Raw genomic sequence first — 24,757 nt, forward strand, 5'->3', positions numbered from 1 at the left:
TTTTTTATACTTTTATTGCTTTGCTTCTTGTTTTTAATATTTAATATCTATTTTACTATTTTATTTCTTAAATGATCTTTTAGTTTTGGATTAAATTCAATTTGTACCTTTATTTATTGTATTTTATTTATACTTTTTATTTTACTAGTCTGTGCAACACTTTGGAAACTCTGTTCATAAAATGTGTTCTATAAATAAAGTGGATTTGATTGGATAAACTATTTCCCGCATTTTGCCCCCAAGAGGTTTAAATATAAGACTTTATTCACACTCCACTTCAGACGGTGGCGCTAATGCACACCCAAAGTTGCTTCCCAGCCGCCAATAACCAACAAAGAACAGAAGAAGAACAACAAAATGGCGCTGACCGGATGTTGTTTTCCGGAGAACTCCCACCAGAAATAACAAATTACGTTTACATAGATTCACGCCAAATTTAGCAAGTAATACCAAATCAATTTAATTTATAAAGCTCACCAAACGGTTGTACGTTGGAGTTTTATCCGAAGTGAACATAGAAGACGAACCGCTGCTATGCCAAGATGGCGGCGTCCGGTCAAAGAGAAGCAGGAAGAGAATCAACAAGGGAGAAAAAGCCCCAAAGTGCAGATAACGGTGAGCGAATTGTTATTAACTTTATTTTGTATGCTATCTGAATGTTATTATCTTATTATCTTATTTAATAGGCTTTTATTGAATGACCCTGGGGTTCTCATACACACATACTAGCACACAAATGCTTTATACTCGTCGTTAAACGTCAAATGCAAACAATGTCGGTGTACTGTCGTCCCCCTGTACATGTAAATGTAATATTTGTATTTCTTAGACGTAACCAGCATCCTTATATGTTGTTAATATTATTATCCAGGTGTGTTAATTGCATCCTGTGACGACCTGCTGGTCCAACAAGCCAACCAATAGCAGTCAGGGTCATCAGGAAAAGTGTCCTTGATGTTCTTGAAGTGGTCGACTTCATGGGGACGACAGACTGCAGTTGGCGGGGCTTGAAGATGGTGTACATAGTGTGTACATACTGTGTACATCAGGGGTGCTCACACTTTTTCAGCATGCGAGCTACTTTTAAAATGACCGAGTCAAAATGATCTACCCACTACAAAAATGCAAAACATCTATTTATTTTCAAATGTATTGAGGATTATTTGTACGTACAATGTATGTTGATGTACCTTACATAACCAAATGAGCCAATATTGCAAAACACACATAATTAACTATTAATTTTTTTTGTAATTACCTGAGTTTACTTTGGTGACTTGCACTGAATTGAACCAGCCAGGGATGCATAGTCCGGACAGTAGCTGCTGATAGCCAGCCTCACGCACACTTCCAAATGTTCATGTACATTGTGAAAAAAAAAGTCCACCTCCCATTCCGTATGGAAGTGATATGTTTTTGCCTTTTTACTTGGTCCAGCTCCTTCACTCATTTTAGTGACCATAAACTTTAGCGAGGGCTTAAAATCTCGCAATTCGCCGACTAGCTTAGCACTTTGCATCGTTGTTTACGCATGAGCGGTGACCTAAAGGTCAAAATTCAGGTGTCATCTGACTGGTTGTCCTGTATGTCAATCAAGTAACGGGGATGGATGATAGGCTGACATCGTAAGTTCTGCTGCACTTAGAGACGTTGTTTGATTTGATTGGTCGCCCGAAGGGCAACATTCTGTTGTCATCTGAATGGCTGCCCTGTATATCAATCAAGTGACGGCATTGATGCGAGGATGATATTTTTTTAATGTCACGCCGCGATCGACCAGCGATCGACCAGTACCACCTCCGCGATCGACCGGTAGATCGCGATCGACTTAATGAGCACCCCTGGTGTACATAGTGTATACAAAAAGTGTATAAGCAGTTGCAGGAGAAACATGTATAAGCTGAAGTGTGTTTGTGTCCTGCAGGCATCCAGCAGCGGATCGGTCATGAAGAAGAAGAATGTCTTCCTCAGTCGCAGTGGGGCAGCTCCATTTTGAAGCCTGAGAATCCGCAGCCCCCCCACATAAAGGAGGAAGAGTGTCTTCTTGGGGCGGAGGAGGCTGATCTCATCAAGTTGCAGCTGACTGGTGTCTCTGTGAAGACCGAAGAACACGAAGACAAACCACCTGAGTCATCATGTCGATTGTGTCCTTCAGCTATCCAGCTATTGATTGCTAATGAAGAAGAACGTCCTCCTCATCCACAGGAGGGGAGGTCCACTTTGAAGCAGGAGGATCCACAGCCCCCCCACGTTAAAGAAGAGCAGGAGGAACTCTGGATCACTCAGGAAGGAGAATGTCTTCTAGGGCCCGAGGAGCCTGATTTAACCAAGCTGCCACTGACTGTTGTCTGCGTGAAGACCGAAGACCATGAAGAAGAACCACAAGTACACCGCCTCTTAGCTCCACTGTCAGATAGTGACGACATGTCCCCCTCTCCTGAGGACACCCAGGAACCGTTGAGCAGCGATACAGACCGTGGAGGTCATGTGAGGACTCACGCTGACAAATGCTCTAAGAAGAAGACACGTAAAAAACATTTGACTTGCACAGTTTGTGCCAAAGCGTTCAGTCAAAAGGGTCATTTGACTCAACACATGCGAACGCACACAGGAGAAAAACCATTTAGTTGTTCAGTTTGTGAGAAAAGATTCTCAGTCAAAAGCAATATGGTATCACACATGAGAACGCACACAGGAGAAAAACCTTTCTGTTGCTCGGTGTGTAGTAAAAGATTCTCTCACAAAGGCGCCATGTTAATACACACGAGAACACACACAGGAAAAACACCTTTTTGTTGCTCCGTTTGTGGCGAAAGCTTTTGTCACAACAACAGTTTGAGTCGACACATGTCCAAACACACGGGAGAGAAACCTTTTATTTGCTCGGTTTGTGGGAAAAGGTTCACTCAAAAGCCGCACATGATATCACACATGAGAACCCACACTGGAGAAAAACCTTATAGTTGCTCAGTTTGTGGTAAAATATTCTCTCACGATACAACATTGCGATCCCACATGAGAACACACACCGGAGAGCAACCGTTTAGTTGCTCTGTTTGTGGTAAAAGATTCTCTCAAAAGCCGCACATGACGTCACACATGAGAACGCACACGGGAGAAAAACCCTTCAGTTGTTCGGTTTGTGAGAAAATCTTCTCTCACGATGCAGCTTTACGATCGCACATGAGAACGCACACAGGAGAAAAACCCTTTAGTTGCTCTGTTTGTGGGAAAACATTCTCCCAAAAGCCGCACATGATCACACACTTGAGAACACACACAGGAGAAAAACCGTTCAGCTGCTCAGTTTGTGGGAAAACATTCTCTCAAAAATCAAATATGGTGTCACACAGGAGAAAACACAGTAGAGAAAAAGCTTCTCAAATTGGTCCGGCGTCAGCCTCAGATGAAAAGAAAATCAGATGATGAGCAGCTACATGATAACCAGCACAGAAAGCTTTCTAGGTCTTTCAGAATCTGCACCTATTCCAGCTGTATTTCTTTGGATTTCATGCTTCCCACAAAAATTCATTCATTCATTTTCTACCGCTTTTTCCTCACGAGGGTCGCGGGGGGTGCTGGAGCCTATCCCAGCTGTCTTTGGGCCGGAGGCGGGGTCCACTCTGGACTGGTGGCCAGCCAATCACAGGGCACATATAGACAAACAACCATTCACACTCACATTCATACCTATGGACAATTTGGAGTCGCTAATTAACCTAGCATGTTTTTGGAATGCGGGAGCAAATCGGAGTACCCGGAGAACTGGAATTGAACCCTGGTCTCCTAGCTGTGAGGTCTGCACGCTAACCACTCGACCGCCGTGCCGCCCTCCCACAAAAATGGTCTGTTTTGATTTCTTCCACCCATGGCTCGCCTCGTTGTGGGTCATACTCCCAAGGACAGGCCTAGTCGTCCCTCACCACATCTTACATACCAACATAAACTGTATTGATAAATCATTCTGTTTTGTGCTTGAGTACGACCTATTATTCATTCATTCATTTTCTACCGCTTTTTCCTCACGAGGGTCGCGGGGGGTGCTGGAGCCTATCCCAGCTGTCTTCGGGCGAGAGGCGGGGTACACCCTGGACTGGTGGCCAGCCAATCACAGGGCACATATAGACAAACAACCATTCACACTCACATTCATACCTATGGACAATTTGGAGTCGCTAATTAACCTAGCATGTTTTTGGAATGTGGGAGGAAACCGGAGTACCCGGAGAAAACCCACGCATGCACGGGGAGAACATGCAAACTCCACACAGAGATGGCCGAGGGCGGGGACCGAACCCTGGTCTCCTAGCTGTGAGGTCTGCGCACTAACCACCAGACCGCCGTGCCGCCCCCGGCCTATTATTACAAAATTAAAATACATATAGAAGCAAATGATATGTATTTTTTGCCTGAACTAAGCATTTCCGGGAATAATAATGGCTAAATGAACTAAAATAGAAATGTAAGCCATTAAGACGGGGTATCCAAATCCGGCCTGGGAGCCATTTACAAGACTAAAATCCAAATATGCAAATTAAAAGGTGTAATCTTATTAAAGTTTTCATTTAATGAGAATATGGTGTACCCTCGTCTATTGCAACGGATGGGTTCCCAAAATCCGAAAAGAGCCCATAATAAGTTCAATCCTTAAAGTAGCCAACTTTATTTTTATTTTTTGCAATTTTCACCACACACTTTATTTGTTTCTCAGATAAGCGTTAGCATTTTCTCACATTTCTCTCTTGTTTAAATACTCTCAAAGTTCTTTTTTTATTATTTTAATAAACAACCGACTTGGTTGGACCTAAATTATTAAATGACTCAGGCGTATTTCACTCCTTTTCATCCTGGCTGTAGCATTTTTGAATCCTTGTTAAAACATATTTCTCCTCTCCTGGCATTTTCCTCACAAACCTTCTTCTGTTTTTTTAATGTTTTACAGTATTGACGACTAGCAAGCAGCTCGCACAGTTAGCTAGTTTGGTAGCCGTGACCACATATGTCTACTCTATTGGGTAAGACGAGTGTAAAGGTGACTATGTGGGTGTTATTTTATGTGTAGAGGGCTCTAACACTGCAGTAAGTGAATGATTGCTGTATCATTATTTACATTTGATTTGACTTATTAAAAAAAAAAGAAATGAATGAAACGTGTATTAAGTATAAAAAATAAGATGCATTTTTCAATGAATTAACTGCTGTTCTAATTATGACCACTGGATGGTGCTATAGTATTTGTGTCAATGCTGTATAATTATACATTGACTAATTCTTTGCCCTGATCCGTTCTTTTAGGATTCTTTTAGGGGCTTCAAACTGGTACACAGGATTTAATATAATAATAATATAAATATTTTACAACTACATTCATTACATGTTCTTTACAGTTGTTTATTTTCCCCTCTAATGAAAACAGGACTTATAAATAGATTTTTAGAGTAGGTCCGATTCGGTTCCACACCCCTATTCAGAAGGTGGCAGTAACGCTCACCTAAATGCTGCTTGCCAACCGCCAATACACCATAGAAGAAGAAAATCGCCGAGTGACACTCAGTCTAAACAACCGAAGAAGAAAGAGTTCTAAGCGACTGTGGCTTCCCGAAGTTTAAAATAACGATAAAACAATATGGATAGAGATTTACATTAACTATAGTTAGGAATATCTCAACAGTTTATTTTTCTATCGCCAAGGAAACTAAAGTTAAAGTGAGGATTAAAGAGGGAATAGAAGACGAACCACTGCTATGCTAACATGGCGACGTCCAGTCAAAGAGAAGCAGGAAGAGAATCATCGTCACCAACTCCCAGAAAATTATTAACGGAGAAAAAGCCCCAAACTGCAGATAACGGTGAGCGAATTTACAATTATATATTTTTTTGAAGCTATGTTCTATTTCTGGAAAGAGAGTTGATAAGAGTTTAGCCGACTACGCTGAACAAGTTAAACAAGGAGCCGCCATGATTGTTAGCATCACATTGAATGTGAAAAACACAACTCGTGATTTTTTTTCTTATTTTTACGTTGTAAAGCAAATTGTTTTGTATTGGTGGAATGTTAGAAGCTTAAATATATAGTCGAAAGAATGTTGCAAATGGAAAATATATTAATTGTATGTTTATACTAGAAACGTATTCTTCAGATCACGTGATCACGTCTTTATGGGTTATGATAATATTCAGCTCATAATACATCTTTCCTTCCATAAAGTGCATACATTTCTACATGGTTTTCCAGGTTGTATAGCCTATCCCAGCTATCTTCGGGGCCGGTGGCCAGCCAATCACAGGGCACATATAGACAAACAACCATTCACACTCACATTCATACCTAAGGATTTGGAGTCGTTAAATTAACCTAGCATGTTTTTGGAATGTGGGAGGAAACCGGAGTACCCGGAGAAAACCCACACCCACACATTTGACTTTTCCTGGAATTGTTCTGGAATGCTGTGTGCTGACTTTAAAAAAATACATGGACATGGTTAGATTCCAAAAGCTGGATAATAGATATAGATGTGTAGATAATGTGGTGTGCTGTCCACATACAAATATATATGTAATATATATACATAGTAAACATATTTTTATCTATATATATCTATGTATATATATACTATGTTTGTTTTTTACTGTGCACATCAAGCTTCCACAATAATTCCTGTTTGTGTTCTGCAGACATCAAGCAGCTGATGGATCGTCTCCCTCAGCCACAGTGTGGGAGCTCCACTGAGGAGCAAGAGGAGCCACAGCCCCTTCACTTTAAAGAGGAAGAGGAGGAGCCACATCCCCCCTATGTTAAAGAAGAAGAGGCAGAACTCTCGATCGCTCAGGTTCAAGAGCGTCTTCCAGGGCCATCGCAGGCTGATCTTGTCAGATTTCCACTGACTGTTGTCTCTGTGAAGACTGAAGACCGCAAACACGAACCACTTCAGTTCTCACAGCTTCATCACAGTCCAAGCTCGCCACAACACATGACAACAGAAGCCGATGGAGACCACTGTGGAGGATCACCAGCAGACAACCTCTTAGCTCCGCTATCAGATAGCGACGACATAACATCACACTCTACCGAGGATGAAGACTGGGACCGCAACCAAGAACCTTTGAGCACTGATACAGGCTGTGAAGGTGATGCGACTACTCACACGGACAATAAACACTCGTGCTCTAAAAAGAAGCCAGGTAAACATTTTAACTGCTCAGTTTGTGATAAAAGATTTTCCCGAAAGAGCAATTTGACTCAACATATTAGAATACATAGAGCAGAAAAATCTTTTAGTTGCTCAGAATGTGGTAAAGGTTTCACTCACAAGGCAACTTTGGTAAAACACATGAGAACACACACGGGAGAAAAACCTTTTTATTGCTCAAAATGTTCTAAAAGTTTCACACAAAGGGTGTCTTTGGTCAACCACATGCGAACACACACGGGAGAAAAACCTTTTAATTGCTCAGAATGCGGTAAAAGTTTCACTCTCAAGCAAACTCTGGTAAAACACATGAGAACACACACAGGAGAAAAACCTTATCGTTGCCCAGACTGTGGCAAAAGTTACCCCGAAAGGGCAGGCATGGTATCACACATGAGAACACACACAGGAGAAAAACCTTTTAATTGTTCTGAATGTGGTAGTAGTTTCTCTCACAGAGCAACTTTGATAAACCACATGAGAACACACACAGGAGAAAAACCTTTCACTTGCTCAACATGTTCTAAGAGTTTCACACAAAAGGGACCGTTGGATTCACACATGAAAACACACACAGGAGAAAAACCTTTTTGTTGTTCAAACTGTTCTAAACGTTTTACTAAAAAGGTACATATGGTGTTACACATGAGAACGCACACTGGAGAGAAACCTTTTACTTGCTCAAAATGTTGTAAAAGTTTTGCACAAAAGGGACATTTGATTTCGCACGTGAAAACACACACAGGAGAAAAACCTTTTTGTTGTTCAAAATGTTTTAAATGTTTTACTAAAAAGGAAAATTTGGCTTCACACGTGAAAACACACACGGGAGAAAAACCTTTTTCTTGCTCAGACTGTGGTCAAAGCTTCACCACTAAATCAAATGTGGTGAAACACATGACAACACACAGGGGGGAAACCTTTTATTTGCTCTAATTGTATTGAAAGGCCTCTTTGAACACACGCAGAGTCTTACTTATTGATTTATAAACATATTACATTTATGGTGACAAATGAATTAACTAATACAAACTATTTTTGTCAGGTGTTTTACTCTGATTATAATCATGATCAACAAATTAACAGCAAAATGACTAATTAATTATTCCTTTTTAATTAAAAATTCAATTTGAAAGTATATTTTGTCTGATGCTGTATTTGTTGTGGGCTTTGAATGCAACACCCAATAGGTCGTCAACAGGATTCCTATGCTCTAACCATGTTAATATTCCATTTTTAGAACTAAGGAATCATACAGTCATTCACTTACGATTCTGTAACCAACAAATCACAAAAACGAGGGATTGATTTATTCAAGACTGGCAGGTCTTTGCATCCTGCAGACATCCAGAAACTGATTTTTCGGCCCTTTGTATTGAGTTGTGGCTCATATAGAGCCGCTACACACAATAACCGCGACACAAAGCTTTCTAGTTCTTCCAAAATCTGCACCTATTCAGCTGTATTTCTTTAGATTTTGTGCTTCCGGCAAAAATGGTTTCGCCCGCCTCCTGGCATGCACACTCCACTGTGATTGGCCACATTACCGAGTCCTTAAAAGGACTTAGTAAATAGTGATTTATCTATTTAAGATGTCGCATTTTAACATACAGCCATATAGGAGAGTGCTCGGGAATACTGCAAGCCAAAAAGGAAGTCAGATCCTCCAAGTTGAAACTTCCAGTGTATTTCAAAATAAAATCAGTCTGAAAAACACTGTAGGAAAGGTAATGACATCATTACCGCTAAGGCGGGGTTGTAAAAAGTATATTCAACAATGGACGACGAATTACATACATACATTAAATACACTTTTGGTAAACATTTTATTGTTGCATCGTCATAACTACGGTTATTTACTTTCATATTTTAGTACAAGTAACTGAGTATATGCTATTATTCTAAATTGGTGTGAATGAAGGTGTGTCTCTATCAGCCATTCACCGAGATCATTCGTTCCTGCCAGGTCACACTGCCGGCTGGACTGTTGAAGTATGTCGTGTAAGCCTGCCTATTGACATACGCCGGGCCCGCAGCCCGGTGCCCGCCAAGGTTCCTGGCCTGTGGCATGCCCCCGCCCCTTTCTTCAGCCTCCTCCAGCATCCTGATATTGTCATTTGGTGAAAGTAAAAAGTTATGCAGAATGCACGCTGCGACAACAAGTGTGTCCACGTGGTTTGGGTGCAAGTTGATATCTCTCAACATGATCCTCCATCTTGCTGAGAGGATCCCAAAGGCACACTCCACCACCGTGCGCGCCCGCGATAATCTATAATTGAAAATTCTCTTGTCGTGATGAAGATCTTTGGCGGGGTAGGGCCTCAGCAGATACGTCTTGAGTGGGAAAGCTACATCTCCAACCATGACGTGTGGTAGTGGACCCAGCTCAGGAGCACCAGGCAGAGTGGCACTTGGGGGCACATGTAGCGTTCCGGTCTCCAGCCCCTTCCCCAGATCCGATGAAGCAAACACACCACCGTTACTCATCCTCCCAAAGTCTCCGACTTGAACGGCTCTGAATCTGTAGTCCGCATCCACTAGAGCCAAGAGCACAATGGAGAAGTTTCGCTTGTCATCACGGCTCTGGGATTTGGAGTGAGCCGGTGTCCGTATGTTCACCTTTTTGCCTTCAATAGCTCCCAGACAGTTTGGAAAGTTCCACTTGTCCCAGAAACCACGGGCCACCTCCTTCCACGACTCTTGTGTTGGTCTGGGTAGGAAGTCCTCCATCATCAGTTTCTCGATGGCGGCGTAGACCATGTGAACTGACTGTATGACAGTGGAGTGGCCCAGTCGGTAGCTGAACGCCAGGCTGATCAAGGAGTCACCCGATGCCAAATATCTGAGAAACAAACAAAACATGTCATTATTTCATATTTAGAACAAACGGTTTGTATTTTTAATGTTATAATAACTTTACATACTGCGAAAACTATTTCCAAGACCAAAACTACCGCTGAAGAAACAATAAGGCCCGTGTCAATTTTGCCAGAAGACATCTTGATGATCTTGATGATCCCTAAGACCTTTGGGAAAATACCCTGTGGTCTGACAAGTCGAGAAGTTGAACTTTTGGAAGATATGTATCACCACATTTCAGAAAAAGAACATCATAGCAACAGTAAAATATGGTGGTGGTAGTGTGATGGTCTTTAAGGCTTGTCTTAATTTTCCCCAGAAAACATCTTGACGATCCCTAAGACCTTTGGGAAAATAGTGTGTGTCCCATTACATCTGGCGTAAAAGTAACGCCGCATATCAGAAGAAGAACATCATAGCAACAGTAAAATATGGTGGAGGTAGTGTGATGGTCTTTATGGCTTGTCTTAAAACATCTTGATGAAAATACTTTGGGAAAATAGTGTGTGTCCCATTATATCTGGCGTAAAAGTAACGCCGCATTTCAGAAGAAGAACATCACAGCAACAGTAAAATATGGTGGAGGTAGTGTGATGGTCTTTAAGGCTTGTCTTAATTTTCCCCAGAAAACATCTTGACGATCCCTAGGACCTTTGGGAAAATAGTGTGTGTCCCATTATATCTGGCGTAAAAATAACGCCGCATTTCAGAAGAAGAACATCATAGCAACAGTAAAATATGGTGGAGGTAGTGTGATGGTCTTTAAGACTTGTCTTAATTTTCCCCAGAAAACATCTTGATGATCCCTAAGACCTTTGGGAAAATACTTTGGGGAAAATAGTGTGCGTCCCATTACATCTGGCGTAAAAGTAACGCCGCATTTCAGAAGAAGAACATCATAGCAACAGTAAAATATGGTGGAGGTAGTGTGATGGTCTTTATGACTTGTCTTAAAACATCTTGATGAAAATACTTTGGGAAAATAGTGTGTGTCCCATTATATCTGGCGCAAAAGTAACGCCGCATTTCAGAAGAAGAACATCATAGCAACAGTAAAATATGGTGGAGGTAGTGTGATGGTCTGGGGCAATTTTGCTGCTAATAGCGTTTTTTTCTAATAGCGTTTGTGTGAATAAGTTCTTTATTTACCTCAACGCAACAGCCAGTCGTTGTTTGGGCTCAATAGAAGCTCTGAAGTTAGTCGACTGCCTGGTCAGTTCGTGACCGATCAGGGAAAGAAGATGGTCCATCTGCTCAGCGCTCATCCGGAAGTAGCGCTGATGTCGGCGTTTGTCCAGCCTCAGCTCTGCCACAAGGTTGAAATAATCTCCTTCTTCTCGCCTTTGTTGATTGATGGGGCGAACCCAAACGCGTCTTCTGCTTCTGGCCCTCTCCTCGTCTTCTTCAAGCTGTGCAAGAAGAATGGCGGCAGCGAGTACCTTTCTTGAGCTGACTGAATGCACAGACAAAAAATATGTTACATTACGATAGGAAAACATTTGTACATTTTTTCCGTGTCTGATCCTGAAGCATCCCAAATGGTTGTTTTGCCAGACGGATTGGTGCCAGCGTCTCCAAAGATATGTCTTCATCATTCCTTGACGTTAACAAAGCTTGTACGATGCACACAAAATGATAAAATGGCACCTCTACTGTCGTGGTGTCCAGAACAGTACAGTACAGTACATACAACACTACCAAGTATGTCCTGCTTAGGGTACTTTTAACAGTTTTTTATTCAATTGCTGGTTAATACTGCATTATTTCTTATGGGTTACTTGAAATACTCAACAAAAAAATCCGTATTTTGTCTTATTTTGATGATGTATAACATTACCGGAAGTCTTACCTCAGTGTATTGATTTCATTGAACCCATTGACCCACGCTTAGCCTTTTCACTAAGTGCTCGAAATAATAATAAAAAAAAATAGGAAAAAAATGTGAAATTTCTTAGCTAAGACAATTTATTACAATATTGTTAAACTCAAACAACGTACATGTACACACGCATAAGCTAACGGTAAAGTGTTTTCATCCATTTTTATGGTTTGACGGTTAGCTAGCTTGTGAACAATCATGGCGGTTCTTTAACTTATTCAGAATGGTTCGGCGAATTTCCAAGTAATATCACGCCCCCCCCCACAAAAAAAAATTAATCCCACTCACCGTTAACTGTAATTTGGGGGTTCTCATCCCTTGGTGATTTTCTGGGAGTTGGTAGCGCTGATTTTCTTCCTCCTTCTCTTCGACTGGACGTCGCCATCTTAGCATAGCAGTGGTTCGTCTTCTATTACGTCTTCTATCTTCACTTCAGATAGCAGGTCAGACGAGTCTTGGAGATATTTGTTGCTGTCAATCTATATACATGTTTTATCGTCATTTCAAACCCCGAGAACTCCACATTTTGTTTTTTTTCAGCGTCTTCTTCTACTTCTTCTTTGTCGTTTCACGGCGGGTGCAGACTATGTTAGCACACTACCGCCACCATGCGGATGCCAAGATCCCTACGGCTTACATGCTTTGTCAACACTAAAAACATTTGTATTTTTTTAAGGGAAAAAAGTCAATACGAATAAAAATAGATTATCTATATAGATCTAAAAATATATTTTGTGACGTCATATTCTAATGATTTACTGAGGATACATAGTTTAGGCCCAATGTCTCTCTCACGGCCACAATTTTCCTCTTCATATTTCAGCGAGACCTGGACTGGTGGCCAGTCAATCACAGGGCACATATACATAAACAACCAATCACACCACACTCACATTCATACCTATGGACAATTTGGAGTCGTTAATTAACCTAGCATGACCTTATGAGCTGTGACCCTCATCTTTACACAAGCCGTTGTTTATAGTTTCTGTATTTATCTTTCATTCTTCTATTCTGACTTGATCTCCTGCCTTCGTCAAGCTAACAATCATGGCTGCTCTAAAATAAACTCTCCCAAGGACATTGTAGGAAACTTAATCCCACTCACCGCCATCTGGAAAATCTCAGAAAAATCTAACCTTCAACTCAAACGGGGACAGCACTGATCGGAGAAGAAGCCCATAGGTCCAGGATGACCTGCAGAGCTCAGGTGGAGGAAACTGTCCATGAGTCAACTCTTAGTCGTCACTGCCCACAAAGAAGTTTATCATCAGAAGCCAATAACGCATGGAAGACGTGAAATCAGTAACAGTATACCCCCCCCATCAATGATTAATTTTTAAACACAATTATTCAACCCACAAACGACAAAGCCAAACTAACTGCGATTGACTTTTTACAGTTGCCTTTATTCGTCCCACAAGAGGAAATACCAGGTTTACAGAAACAAAAGTGCAAAATCAAGGTAATACAAAGTAATATATACAAGGTAATTCAAATCAAAGTATTTACAGCTGTTGTACATGTGTACAGGGGTGTCATTTCACTATTTACTTATCCATTCTTTCTACTGCTCTGTTGTATGTCTGTTTTTATGCTCTGTGAAGCTCAAACCTAGTTATTATTATTATAATTATTGTTATTATAATAAGAGATTAGATTTTATATCACTTTTCAAGGCACCCAAAGCGCTTCACAATGAAATTAAGCCATTATTCATTCACTCTTCAGTCGCACACTGGTAGTGAGTGGTAATGTACACCTGTAGTTACAAGTGCCCTGGGGTTAGACTGACGGAAACATGGCTGCCAGTTTGTGGACAACCTGCTCTACCTCCTGAGTCAAGTAGCAGCTTAACTCTAAAGTGGAATAATTATTGCATCATCATCGATGGCATCCCTTAGAACCCTTATCCCAATCACAAGAGCACTCGGCCCCGTCATATTATTCATATTATTATATGCATAACACGGGCCCATTACACTTTGACTCGTATTTGCGTGTGTCTTGTCATGTGCGATACCATCTGTGACTTTTGAGAAAATCCTTTGTCACAAACCTCACAACGAAAAGGTTTCCCTCGAGTGTGCGTCAGCATGTGTCGACTTAAAGAATGGTTAAAAGAAAAGCTTTTAGAGCAAACCGAGCAACTAAAGGGTTTTTCTCCGGTGTGCTTTCTCATGTGCGATACCATGTGTGACTTTTTAGGAAATCCTTTACCACAAACAGAACAACTAAACGGTTTCTTGTCCTTGTGCGTCGTCATGTGATACCTCAAACCTTTCTGACATGTGTAGTTCCTATTACAAACTGAGCAACTAAAGGGTTTTTCTCCTGTGTGCTTTCTCAGGTGCGATGCCATGTGTGACTGTTTTAGAAAACCTTTACCGCAAACAGAGCAACTAAACGGTTTTTCTTCTGTGTGCGTCATCATGTGATATTCCATACTATTCTTAGAAGAATAGTTTCTACCGCAAATTGAGCAACTAAAGGCTTTTTCTCCAGTGTGCTTTCTCCTGTGTGATACCATATGCGACTTTGTAAGAAAACCTTGACCGCAAACAGAACAACTGAAAGGTTTTTCTTCTTTATGCGTCATCATGTGATATGCCAAACTATTCTTAGAAGAATAGTCCCTACCGCAAATTGAGCAACTGAATGGTTTTTCTCCTGTGTGTTTCCTCATGTGTAAAAGCATTTTGGACTTTTTAGGAAATCCTTTACCGCAAACAGAACAACTAATAGGTTTCTCACCCGTGTGTGTCAGCATGTGATACGTCAAACTACTCCTACAAGAGTAGTTCCTGCCACAAATTGAGCAACTAAAGTGTTTTTCTCCTCGGTGTGTTCTCATGTGCGATACCATTTGTGACTTTCCAAGTAACACTTGACCGCAAACAGAACAATCGAGTGGTGTCTCATCCGTGTGTGTCAGCATGTGTTGATTTAAAGTACGCTGACAAGATAAGCTTTTACCGCAAACCGAGCAGCTCAATGCTCCTGTGTGTATTTTCATGTGTGATAACATGTCGAACTTTCGAGAGAATCGCTTGTCACAAACGGCACAACTAAAAGGTTTCTGACCTTCGTGTATACTTTGTGTGTGCTGGGTCAAAGTGGACTTTTTTGTAAATGTCTTAGCACAAATCGAGCAAGTCACATTTTTTTTACCGGCCTTCTCTTTAGGGCATTCTGAGTGTTTGTTGTCAGCGTCAGTCCTCATGTAGTCCCTGTCTTCATCCTCAGTAGAGTGAGATGTTACGTCATCGCTATCTGATAGCGGAGCTAAGAGGTGGTCTGCTTGGGATCCTCCACAGTGGTCTCCATCAGCTTCTGTTGTCATGTGTTGTGGTGAGATGCTGCTGCTGCCTTTGTTCTCCTCATTGTGATGAAGCTGTGAGGACTCAGGTGGTTTGTCTTCATGGTCTTCAGTCTTCACAGAGACACCAGTCAGCAGCAACTTGGAGCTATCAGCCTCCTCTGGCGCAAGAAGATACTTCTCCTCCTTAATGTGGGGGAACTGTTGCGCCTCCTCTTCTTCTTTAACATGTGCGGGCTGTGGATCTTCCAGCTTCAAAGTGGAGCTCTCGCTCTGTCGCTGAGGGGGATGTTGTTCTTGGTGACCAATCAGCTGCTGGACTGAAGGACACGACCAACGTAAGGACTCAGGTGGTTTGTCTTCATGCGCTTCGGTCTTCACAGAGACACCAGTCAGTGGTAACTTGGTGAGATCATCCTCCTTTGGTTCTAGAAGACACTCTCTCTCCTGAGTGATCAAGAGTACTTCCTCTTCCTCCTTAATGTGGGGACACTGTGGCTCCTCCTCTTCCTCTTTAACACGGGTGGGCTGTGGATCCTCCTGCTTCAAAGTGGAGTTCCGCCCCTGCAGCTGAGGGAGGCATTGTGCTTGCTGACCAGCTAGCTGCTGGACGTCTGCAGGACACAAACCCAGTTAAAGGTGAAATAATTATTATTATTAAATATTATTATTATTATTATTGAAAACTTTTACATAAACTATTTAAAGCCAGTATCCTCGACAATGTGTGATTTTAATTTCCATAATAAAATCACAGATCACTGCAGCCCTTGGGTCATTTATGACAGTATTCAGACATTACGGTGATAGGAACAAGCACCCGGACCTTCTTGGCTGGCTGTGGGGTCGCTTCTTTAGCGCTACAGCCACCTTGGTAAGCGTTCAAAACACCGTCAGAGCAATGCTGGCATTCCAGGTGGGTTTCAGGTTTGATTCTTTAGGGCTGCAGCTATCAGATGTTTTAGTGACATTTTTGTCAATTATTCCAGTAATCAGAAAATATAATATAATATATATTATAATATTAAACAGCAATAATACATTCACAAGAAATACATTAACATTTGATTGGTTTAATTTTTAGATAAGCAAGTGTTTTATTTCTTAAAGGGGAACTATTCATCTCCTATAGAGCAGCTACACGCAATACACAAATAGATCTTCCAGAATCTGCACCTATTCCAGCCTATTTTCTATTTTCTTGGATTTGTGCTTCCTGCCAAAACAGTCTGTTTTAATGTATTCCACCCACGCCCCGCCTCCAGGCACGCCCACTCCGCTGCGGTTGGTCACACTAGCAAGTACTTAAAAGGAGTTCTGGTTTGCGCCGCTAGCTAACGGCACAGGCGTTGATAATAAACCACCGTGTATCTTTTTAAAATGTGGCTTTTTAATATAAAACCATATGTGTTGGATCCCGACAGTCCCAAGTTTCTCAAGACCCAGGTAGGCCTGCACGGTGTTCGAGTGGTTAGCACGCAGACGTCACAGCTAGGAGACCTGCGTTCAAGTCCACCCTCGGCCATCTCTGTGTGGAGTTTGCATGTTCTCCCCGTGCATGCGTGGGTTTTCTCCGGGTATTCCGGTTTCCTCCCACATTCCAAAAAAAAACATGCTAGGTTAATTAGCGACTCCAAATTGTCCATAGGTATGAATGTGAGTGTGAATGGTTGTTTGTCTATATGTGCCCTGTGATTGGCTGGCCACCAGTCCAGGGTGGACCCCGCCTCTTGCCTGAAGACAGCTGGGATAGGCTCCAGCACCCCCCGCAACCCTAATGAGGATAAGCGGCATAGAAAATAGATAGATGGATGGTTTGGCAATGATCTTAAAGTATAGATCAGCTGACAAACAGCCTATTTTAATTTGTTTTCAATAAATTACTTTTTTAAGTGTTTTTGTCACCCCCCCCCCCCCCCCATATTGTAGCTCTACTTAAAAACTTATATTTAGAATATATTTATCAAGCCCGAGTCAACCAACCACACAAGCTAACCCTGCTTGCTAGCTAGCAGTCTAGGCCTGGGTGAAAATGAGGATGACGAAAGACCTTCTGGAGCTTATGGAGCTTAGCACTTTGTCTTCGAAGCGCACATGAACGCACCGCCTTAAGTCAGACGTGGTGTTGCTCCACAGTGAGAAAGAAGTTCACGTTGTTTCGTCAAGCTAACCATCATGGCGGCTCTTTGTTTAACTTGCTCCGCGCGGTGGGCTCATATGGCATCTCTTTTCATTGTTCAAGATAGCCTCCAAAAAGACGTTATTGGAAAATTGATCCTACTCACCGTTGTATGTAGTTTGGGGATTTTCCTCCGTTGATTTTCCGGGAGTTGGTGGCGCTGATTCTGTTTGACTGGACGTCGCCATCTTAGCATAGCAGTGGTTCATCTTCACGTCCGGTAGCACTCCAATGCTACACACTTTACTTCCGTTTGGTGGGATTCACAAAAGATAAATCTTTGAGGTAGTTGTTCCCCTCTTTGCGGTTAATCTATATACATTTTATCGTAAACCTCTCTCCGGAGCTTCTTCTTCTTTGTAGTGTTTTCATCTTGTTTATGACGGGTATCTACCAACATTGTAGCTGCATACCGCCACCTACTGTATCGGAGTCTGTACAAGCAGGAAGTGGACTTTGGTTACAGACAATACAATACAATATTATATATAATATAATACAATACAATACAAATAAAATACCCTGTACTCTTAAGGTAGTGTTGTCACCCTTTTAAATTCCAGCCCCCACCAACAGTTAGGTCCATGTCCATAAATATTTGGTGTTTCATTCCCAGAAATTCCTCTGCAGCCTCGACTACTGTTGTAATCCTTCTCTGCTTGCATTGCGACATAGAATTATTGCCTTCTGGACTATTGTGGCATTCAATATTTATGTTTGCTTTACTTTTTTTGCTCGTATTCTTCGACAAAAATATACAATTATTCATTAAAAAATACACAAATATATTCATTTTTCCCAATGTAATACAAATATTACATTAGTATTTATTTAAATTTATTTTTCATATATTTACAGTGTTTTATTTCAATTTTATTTTTAATTATGGAATGATTTTGTAATTAACGTAGCTAATGTATATTTTTCAATTAATTTAGTATTGTTTCAAATTTGTATATTTAATTTTTGTTTCAAATTATTTAAATTAAATTAATTTAACTTCATTCACATGATTAAATCATTCATTCCATACCTTTTGCTTACATGAACAGCAATTTTAAGTATGTATTTAATGCATAATATATTTGTGTGCTAATTCGATAATATATTTTAGCTTTACTTCATTTTTGTTTATTTAATGTTACATTTTTAATTCATGTACTATTTCTATTTTTATTAAATGTATTTACGTAATTACGTTTTTTTTTAAATATTGTGTTTATTTGATGATTTATTTGTCTATTTGTGTATTTCCTATTCAATATTATGACAGGAAGTAAAAGTTTAAGTTGACTATTACAAGCCTTTCAAAAGTGAAAGTTGTGCCACGTAGCTGTCAACATTTGCATCATAAAGTCATTTGCACAAATTACCCGACACTTTGCAATTTTCGTGAGCAACACAGTGTGGCGCACATGGGTTTTGGCTCATTTGCATACTAACACTGATTGGATAAAGCAGCATGTAGCACTGCCACGGAGATAAGCAATGAGCGGAGCTGGTCTTGTGCTTTTTCTGGTGGAGTTTTCACTTCTAAAATGTTGATTTATATAGGCGGGCATAGCTTTAGCCTTCCTAGCCGCTGTCATACCCTCGCAGCTATCACTCACAGGGGTTACACTCCAAGTGTCAAGCAGGTCAAAAAATCATCCAAGAGTTACATTTACTAGCTTTTATTCCTGAGAACATGACTTTTTATACCTTTTGAAACTTATCACCACCCATATTAGAGTGTAACCTTCTTCTTTTGCTATTTTGTGTCACACTGAAATAACATTGCTACAACACATATACATCCCTGCCTATATATAGCCATGCATTAAAAAAATAATGTTATACAACAGAGATCCCCCACTGTACTAACACCTGTACATACTATATCGGGGATGTCGAACTAGATTCAGCTCCTAATTACATACCAGCGTTGCCCAATCCAGTGAAGTTAAAGAAAGTGTATTAAAAAGGTTACAGCAGGTCATATAGTACATAAAGAAATATCATAAAAATGAATGGATGTGATACACAACAGTCCCAAAAACAACAACCTAATAATCATATGTTTGCTTCACAACACAGTTCCTATTTCTGTATAAAAGAAGATCCCAAGAGGTATAACCGCATGGTGTAGAATACTAAACAAGGGGAAATTCATAAGCTTCCAAGAACTACAACAAATATACGACATGGGCGAAAACAATTATTTTAGATACATACAATTGAAAATAAAATGCTTGATGAATAGAAGATGAATGAATGAGATGAATGTCTGCCTATAAATCAAAACCTACCCAGATAGTATCCATACTATATAAACATTTAATGGAGGGAAATATTAAAGAAAAATGGGAAAGAGAGCTCAAAACAAACATTACAGAAACAAAAATGTCTTAAAGTTGTCAGTGTGGTACAGTCAATGTCAACCATTCACGTGTTTTGGTTCTGCCCAAATATCACCAATTTTTGGAAGAGGGCATGTAAAACTATGGAGAGGCTTTTGGGTTACAGTGTGACTTTTTCATGCGAGACCTTGTGTTAAGGGAAGATATTTATATTTATATAAAATCATGTTGGTAGCACGTAAAACAGCCATTACAAAAAATAATTGGCTTAATCCAAGACTCCCGGTACTGGAGGACTGGCTTTGTGTGATGAACACAATACACGATATGGAACTATTAACATAGATTAACATAGATTAAAGACTGAAGAAGACGTGTGGAGAAAATTGGGTGAAATGGACACTGTTCATGGACAAAAATGACTCAAATTTTTGTTTTGAGTTTGTTTGCATTTGAAGGAAAAATTGAAAAAATAAAGTATATCTATATAAAAAAAAAAAGATGTTAGGTTAGAGACCATTTGACGCACATTGCCACAACACAAACACAATGTCATGATCATTGGCAAGGGGAGAGGCGGAGAATTTTGGGCCTCATAAAAAAACAATGAAAAGAAAATGTTAAAAAAAAAAATCTAAGCGTCACTCTGGTAATGTGTTCAGTTTTGAAAAGTTAATGCTAGGTTATAAATCATGCCTTTGCACGTGAATTTTTGAAGGTTCTGGCAATAAGCTGAAAAGTTGGTCAACTTTGAGATTCCACGTGCGACCAAACTAGCAAACATCTAGGAAGGAAAGACATTCCGGTCATGTTTTAAATCCTCAAAATACGCCAAGATACTGAAAGTATTACATGTTATCATCAATGTACTTGTTCTTCCATTAGAGTTTTTTTTTTTTGGCTTCGAAATGTGTGTGTCCCAATGTTTTCTGGCATCACAGAAGAGGGAAAGAATGTGTTCATGTTTCACATAAGGATTGCAAATTCCAAAAAGTTCCCCATTTTCTGTGCAATGCAACATAAAAGTTAATATGAGCTAGCTAACAATGAGACACACCTATTATTTACTATGAATCCCTCTAAAAAAAAAAAAAAAAACGCTCTTTCAAAGTTGCATCTGATATACATGCTGTGGTTACGCATTTACTCGTACACTGATAACATGTAATACCAAACAGAACAGCTGAATGGTTTTTCCACTGTATGTGTTCTCATTGTGAACAGAGATAATCTTCAAGCACAAAGTGAAAAAACAAAAGGTTTTTCTCCTGTGTGTTCCAGCATGTGATTCGTTAAACTGCTCCTGTTGGAAAAGCTTTGACTGCAAACTGAGCAACATAAAGGATCTTCTCCAGTGTGGGTTTTCATGTGTGCTACCACCCGTTCACGTACAGAGAATCCTTTAGCACAAACTGAGCAACTGAAAGGTTTTTTCCCGATGTGTTTTGGCATGTGGTACCTCAAACTGTTCCTATTTGAAAAGCTTTTGCCGCAAACCGAGCAAACAAATGGTTTTTCACCCGTGTGTCTTCTCATGTGCGACTCCATAACTACACGCTGAGAGAATTTTTTGCCACAAACAGAACAACTGAAAGGTTTTTCTCCGGTGTGCACCCTCATGTGTAATACCATATGTCCACGCTGAGAGAATGTTTTGTCGCAAACTGAGCAACTGAAAGGTTTTTCCCCCGTGTGTGTTCGCAGGTGTTGTACCAAAGTTGACTTGTGGGAAAAGCTATTGCTACAAACTGAGCAGCAAAATGGTTTTTCTCCCGTGTGCCTTCTCATGTGTGATACCATAAATCCTCTCCGGGAGAATTTTTTATCACAAACGGTACAACTGAAAGGTTTTTCCCCTGTATGCATTTTCATGTGTGTTACCATGTATCCTCTCCGAGAGAATTTTTTATCACAAACAGAACAGCTGAAAGGTTTCTCCCCTGTGTGCGTTCTCATGTGTGCTTCCACGGCTGACTTTTTTTTACAATTTTTACCACACACGGAACAACAATAAGGGTTTTTTGGCATCGTCTTATCACCTTCACAGCCTGTATTGTTGCTCAAGGGTTCTTGGGTGTCGTCATCATCAGGTGATTGCTCACTATCTGATAGTGGGGCTAAAAGGTTCTCTGCTAGTCTCTCATCTTCATCTTTAATCGCCGCAGACACACCAGTGAAGGCCGACTTGGTGAGATCATCGTCCTTATGTCCGTGAAGACGCTCTCCCTCTTGAATGCTCCAGTGATCCTCGTCTTCCTCTTTTACATGGGGGGGCTGTGGATCCTCCTGCTTCAATGTGGAGCTCCCTCCCTGTGACAGAGGGGGACATTCTTCTTGATGACCGATCAGCTGCTGGGCGTCTGAAGGACACAACCAACGTGGTTTGTCTTCATGGTCTTCCGTCTTCACAGTGACAACAGTCAGGGCCAACTTGGTGAGATCATCCTCCCTTGAATCTCCCTCCTGTTTAATATTCAGTTTCTCCTCTTCCTCTTTGACATGGGGGGGCTGTAGATCCTCCTGCTTCCAATTGGAGCTCACATCCTGTGGTTGAGTGGGATGGTCTTCCTGACAACCAGTCAGCTGCTGGACGTCTACAAGACACAAACAACTCGTTACTTTCTTCTATTGTGGAAAATAATGGATATTAATCCATACATCGATCGGCTCATTCATTCAATCTAGATTCATCACGATGCATTTGTGGGTATCGGTAAAATCCGATGCAAGCGCCGTTTTATTAAGGTTCAACTTCCCTCCATATGCTGTTCCCCGGGTGCCATGAATGCACCATCATTATTTGGCCTTTTGTATTGAATACGGATGGAAGCCGTGAGGCACATACAACTACTAATAAAACAGCATAGACGATATGGATATGGAACCCGATATATTTAGGTTGAATATCCATATGCTATATATATATTCCCTTATATTTCCACAAAGTGAGTTTTGACAAAATCAAAGCCAAATATTAAAATAAATAAATATCATTTTTATTAAAAAAAATAATGCTAAATCTGATCTAAAAATAGCCACTACAATAAAGTGGGCTATTCTTTTTTAAATAAATATAATCTTTTTATAACAAAACTTCAGCTATGCTCACATCCTCATTGAATAACAAAAGAACAAAATATGAAGGAGTGCCTGGTTTACATTTTAAAATGTAATCCACTCAAAAATAGAAATTATACAGTAGTATTTTTTAGTATATTTTCTTCATTTTGTGGTAGGAATACCAATGTGTCAACTGCATCAGGCCGAGCAGCTGTTTGTCTACCTTCTAGTACATTTGTGATCGAGCTTGTCGTGTAAATAACTGACTTGAAGTCCATCATTTTCAGAGTTGCATCAGGGTCCATATGTGATAACAATAACAACAACAAAAATTACTTTGACGTGCTTACAAAACTTGTCAACATGTCTGCTTGACCAGCTTCCTGGGAAAACTTGTTAAAGGGGTTGCTCCCAATTCTAGCCCCCTCAATATTAATTCATTTTCTACCGCTTTTTCCTCACGAGGGTCGCGGGGGTGCTGGAGCCTATCCCAGCTGTCTTTGGGCGAGAGGCGGGGTACACCCTGGACTGGTGGCCAGCCAATCACAGGGCACATATAGACAAACAACCATTCACACTCACATTCATACCTATGGACAATTTGGAGTCGCTAATTAACCTAGCATGTTTTTTTTTGGAATGTGGGAGGAAACCGGAGTACCCGGAGAAAACCCACGCATGCACGGGGGGAACATGCAAACTCCACACAGAGATGGCCGAGGGTGGACTTGAACGCAGGTCTCCTAGCTGTGAGGTCTGCGTGCTAACCACTCGAACGCCGTGCAGGCCTACCTGGGTCTTGAGAAACTTGGGACTGTCGGGATCCAACACATATGGCTTTATATTAAAAAGCCACATTTTAAAAAGATACACGGTGGTTTATTATCAAAGCCTGTGCCGTTAGCTAGCGGCGCAAACCGGAACTCCTTTTAAGTACTTGCTAGTGTGACCAACCACAGTGGAGTGGGCGTGCCTGGAAGCCGTCCGTGGGTGGAATACATTAAAACAGACTGTTTTGGCAGGAAGCACAAATGCAAGAAAATAGGCTGGAATAGGTACAGATTCTGGAAGATCTATTTGTGTATTGTGTGTAGCTGCTCTATAGGAGATGAATAGTTCCCCTTTAAGAAAACACTTGCTTATCTAAAAATTAATCAAACAACCATTCACACTCACATTCATACCTATGGACAATTTGGAGTCGCCAATTAACCTAGCATGTTTTTGGAATGTGGGAGAAAACCCAAGAAATATTAATATCAGACATAAAAATATACATATATTGTAACATTTAATCATCCATAACATTTTTGTAACATATTATAAAATAACTAAATAATCTAATTTTATTTTACCACATGAGCTGTGACCCTTGTTGTAGTTTTGCTCTTCCGGTTTATTGGTTTGTTTCACATTCTTTGTTCTACTCGAGCCTTTGTCAATCATGGCGGTTCTTTAACTTGCTCTGCGTGGACTGCTAACTTCTCATCTTCTCCCAAATAGCCTCTAAAAGGACGTTGCTCACTCACCTTTATCGGCAATTTGGGGCTTTTCCTCCGTTGATTCTCTTCCTCGTTCTTTTTGACTGGACGTCGCCATCTTAGCATAGCAGTGGTTCGTCTTTTTTCTATCTTCTATCTTCACCTCGGAGAGCAATCTAATGCTCAACTTCCGTTTCGTTGCCTTTACAGACGAGTCTTTGAGATATTCGTTTTTATCTTTGCTGTGAATCCAAAAAAGTGTTTTATCGTAATTTTTAAAATTCTGTCGGGAGCTCGAGAAGGCCACATTCAGGCCGCCGCCATCTTGTTTTCTTCTTCGGCTTCTTCTTTTATGTTTTAAGCGGGAATGCAGAATTTGTTTATGTACTACCGCCACCATCCGGATGTCAAGACAATTTTGAATTGGGAAACTTTTATTATTTCCTCCACG

General features: G+C 40.7%; 5 protein-coding genes across 5 annotated transcripts; 2 read left to right on the forward strand and 3 right to left on the reverse strand.

Annotated features, from left to right (window-relative positions):
* The first annotated feature begins 339 nt into the window (after window positions 1-339).
* Window positions 340-4,339, forward strand: LOC131128103 (zinc finger protein OZF-like). Its single transcript, XM_058070679.1, has 2 exons — window positions 340-615; window positions 1,925-4,339. Exons 1-2 carry the CDS (start codon window positions 543-545, stop codon window positions 3,424-3,426), a joined length of 1,575 nt encoding a protein of 524 aa, XP_057926662.1. The 5' UTR covers window positions 340-542; the 3' UTR covers window positions 3,427-4,339.
* A 1,205-nt stretch (window positions 4,340-5,544) lies between these two features.
* LOC131128105 (gastrula zinc finger protein XlCGF57.1-like) lies at window positions 5,545-8,279 on the forward strand. Its single transcript, XM_058070682.1, has 2 exons — window positions 5,545-5,849; window positions 6,676-8,279. The coding sequence occupies exons 1-2, from the start codon at window positions 5,753-5,755 to the stop codon at window positions 8,124-8,126; spliced, it is 1,548 nt and encodes a 515-aa protein (XP_057926665.1). The 5' UTR covers window positions 5,545-5,752; the 3' UTR covers window positions 8,127-8,279.
* LOC131128123 (uncharacterized) lies at window positions 7,282-12,521 on the reverse strand. Its single transcript, XM_058070706.1, has 3 exons — window positions 12,217-12,521; window positions 11,199-11,502; window positions 7,282-10,032 (listed from the first exon to the last, which is right to left on the reverse strand). Exons 1-3 carry the CDS (start codon window positions 12,311-12,313, stop codon window positions 9,123-9,125), a joined length of 1,311 nt encoding a protein of 436 aa, XP_057926689.1. The 5' UTR covers window positions 12,314-12,521; the 3' UTR covers window positions 7,282-9,122.
* Window positions 12,522-13,335: 814 nt separating this feature from the next.
* On the reverse strand, window positions 13,336-17,780 carry LOC131128090 (oocyte zinc finger protein XlCOF6-like). The gene is made up of 2 exons (XM_058070652.1): window positions 17,533-17,780; window positions 13,336-15,861 (listed from the first exon to the last, which is right to left on the reverse strand). The coding sequence occupies exons 1-2, from the start codon at window positions 17,633-17,635 to the stop codon at window positions 13,907-13,909; spliced, it is 2,058 nt and encodes a 685-aa protein (XP_057926635.1). The 5' UTR covers window positions 17,636-17,780; the 3' UTR covers window positions 13,336-13,906.
* A 1,318-nt stretch (window positions 17,781-19,098) lies between these two features.
* Window positions 19,099-24,647, reverse strand: LOC131128114 (gastrula zinc finger protein XlCGF57.1-like). Its single transcript, XM_058070692.1, has 2 exons — window positions 24,355-24,647; window positions 19,099-22,359 (listed from the first exon to the last, which is right to left on the reverse strand). Exons 1-2 carry the CDS (start codon window positions 24,422-24,424, stop codon window positions 20,999-21,001), a joined length of 1,431 nt encoding a protein of 476 aa, XP_057926675.1. The 5' UTR covers window positions 24,425-24,647; the 3' UTR covers window positions 19,099-20,998.
* Window positions 24,648-24,757: the final 110 nt, after the last annotated feature.

Source organism: Doryrhamphus excisus, chromosome 4, assembly GCF_030265055.1.
Source record: "Doryrhamphus excisus isolate RoL2022-K1 chromosome 4, RoL_Dexc_1.0, whole genome shotgun sequence".
NCBI classification, from domain to species: domain Eukaryota; kingdom Metazoa; phylum Chordata; class Actinopteri; order Syngnathiformes; family Syngnathidae; genus Doryrhamphus; species Doryrhamphus excisus.

Coding starts and splice junctions, on each gene's coding strand:
- LOC131128090 (XM_058070652.1), bottom strand. CDS start 17,635: ATGAACCACTGCTATGCTAAGATGGCGACGTCCAGTCAAACAGAATCA. Junction 15,862..17,532: donor TCCCCAAACTACATACAACG/GTGAGTAGGATC, acceptor TGTGTCCTGCAG/ACGTCCAGCAGCTAGCTGGT.
- LOC131128105 (XM_058070682.1), top strand. CDS start 5,753: ATGGCGACGTCCAGTCAAAGAGAAGCAGGAAGAGAATCATCGTCACCA. Junction 5,850..6,675: donor GCCCCAAACTGCAGATAACG/GTGAGCGAATTT, acceptor TGTGTTCTGCAG/ACATCAAGCAGCTGATGGAT.
- LOC131128103 (XM_058070679.1), top strand. CDS start 543: ATGGCGGCGTCCGGTCAAAGAGAAGCAGGAAGAGAATCAACAAGGGAG. Junction 616..1,924: donor GCCCCAAAGTGCAGATAACG/GTGAGCGAATTG, acceptor TGTGTCCTGCAG/GCATCCAGCAGCGGATCGGT.
- LOC131128114 (XM_058070692.1), bottom strand. CDS start 24,424: ATGGCGACGTCCAGTCAAAAAGAACGAGGAAGAGAATCAACGGAGGAA. Junction 22,360..24,354: donor GCCCCAAATTGCCGATAAAG/GTGAGTGAGCAA, acceptor TGTGTCTTGTAG/ACGTCCAGCAGCTGACTGGT.
- LOC131128123 (XM_058070706.1), bottom strand. CDS start 12,313: ATGGCGACGTCCAGTCGAAGAGAAGGAGGAAGAAAATCAGCGCTACCA. Junction 11,503..12,216: donor CCCCCAAATTACAGTTAACG/GTGAGTGGGATT, acceptor CTGTGCATTCAG/TCAGCTCAAGAAAGGTACTC. Junction 10,033..11,198: donor CGACTGGCTGTTGCGTTGAG/GTAAATAAAGAA, acceptor TTTGTTTCTCAG/ATATTTGGCATCGGGTGACT.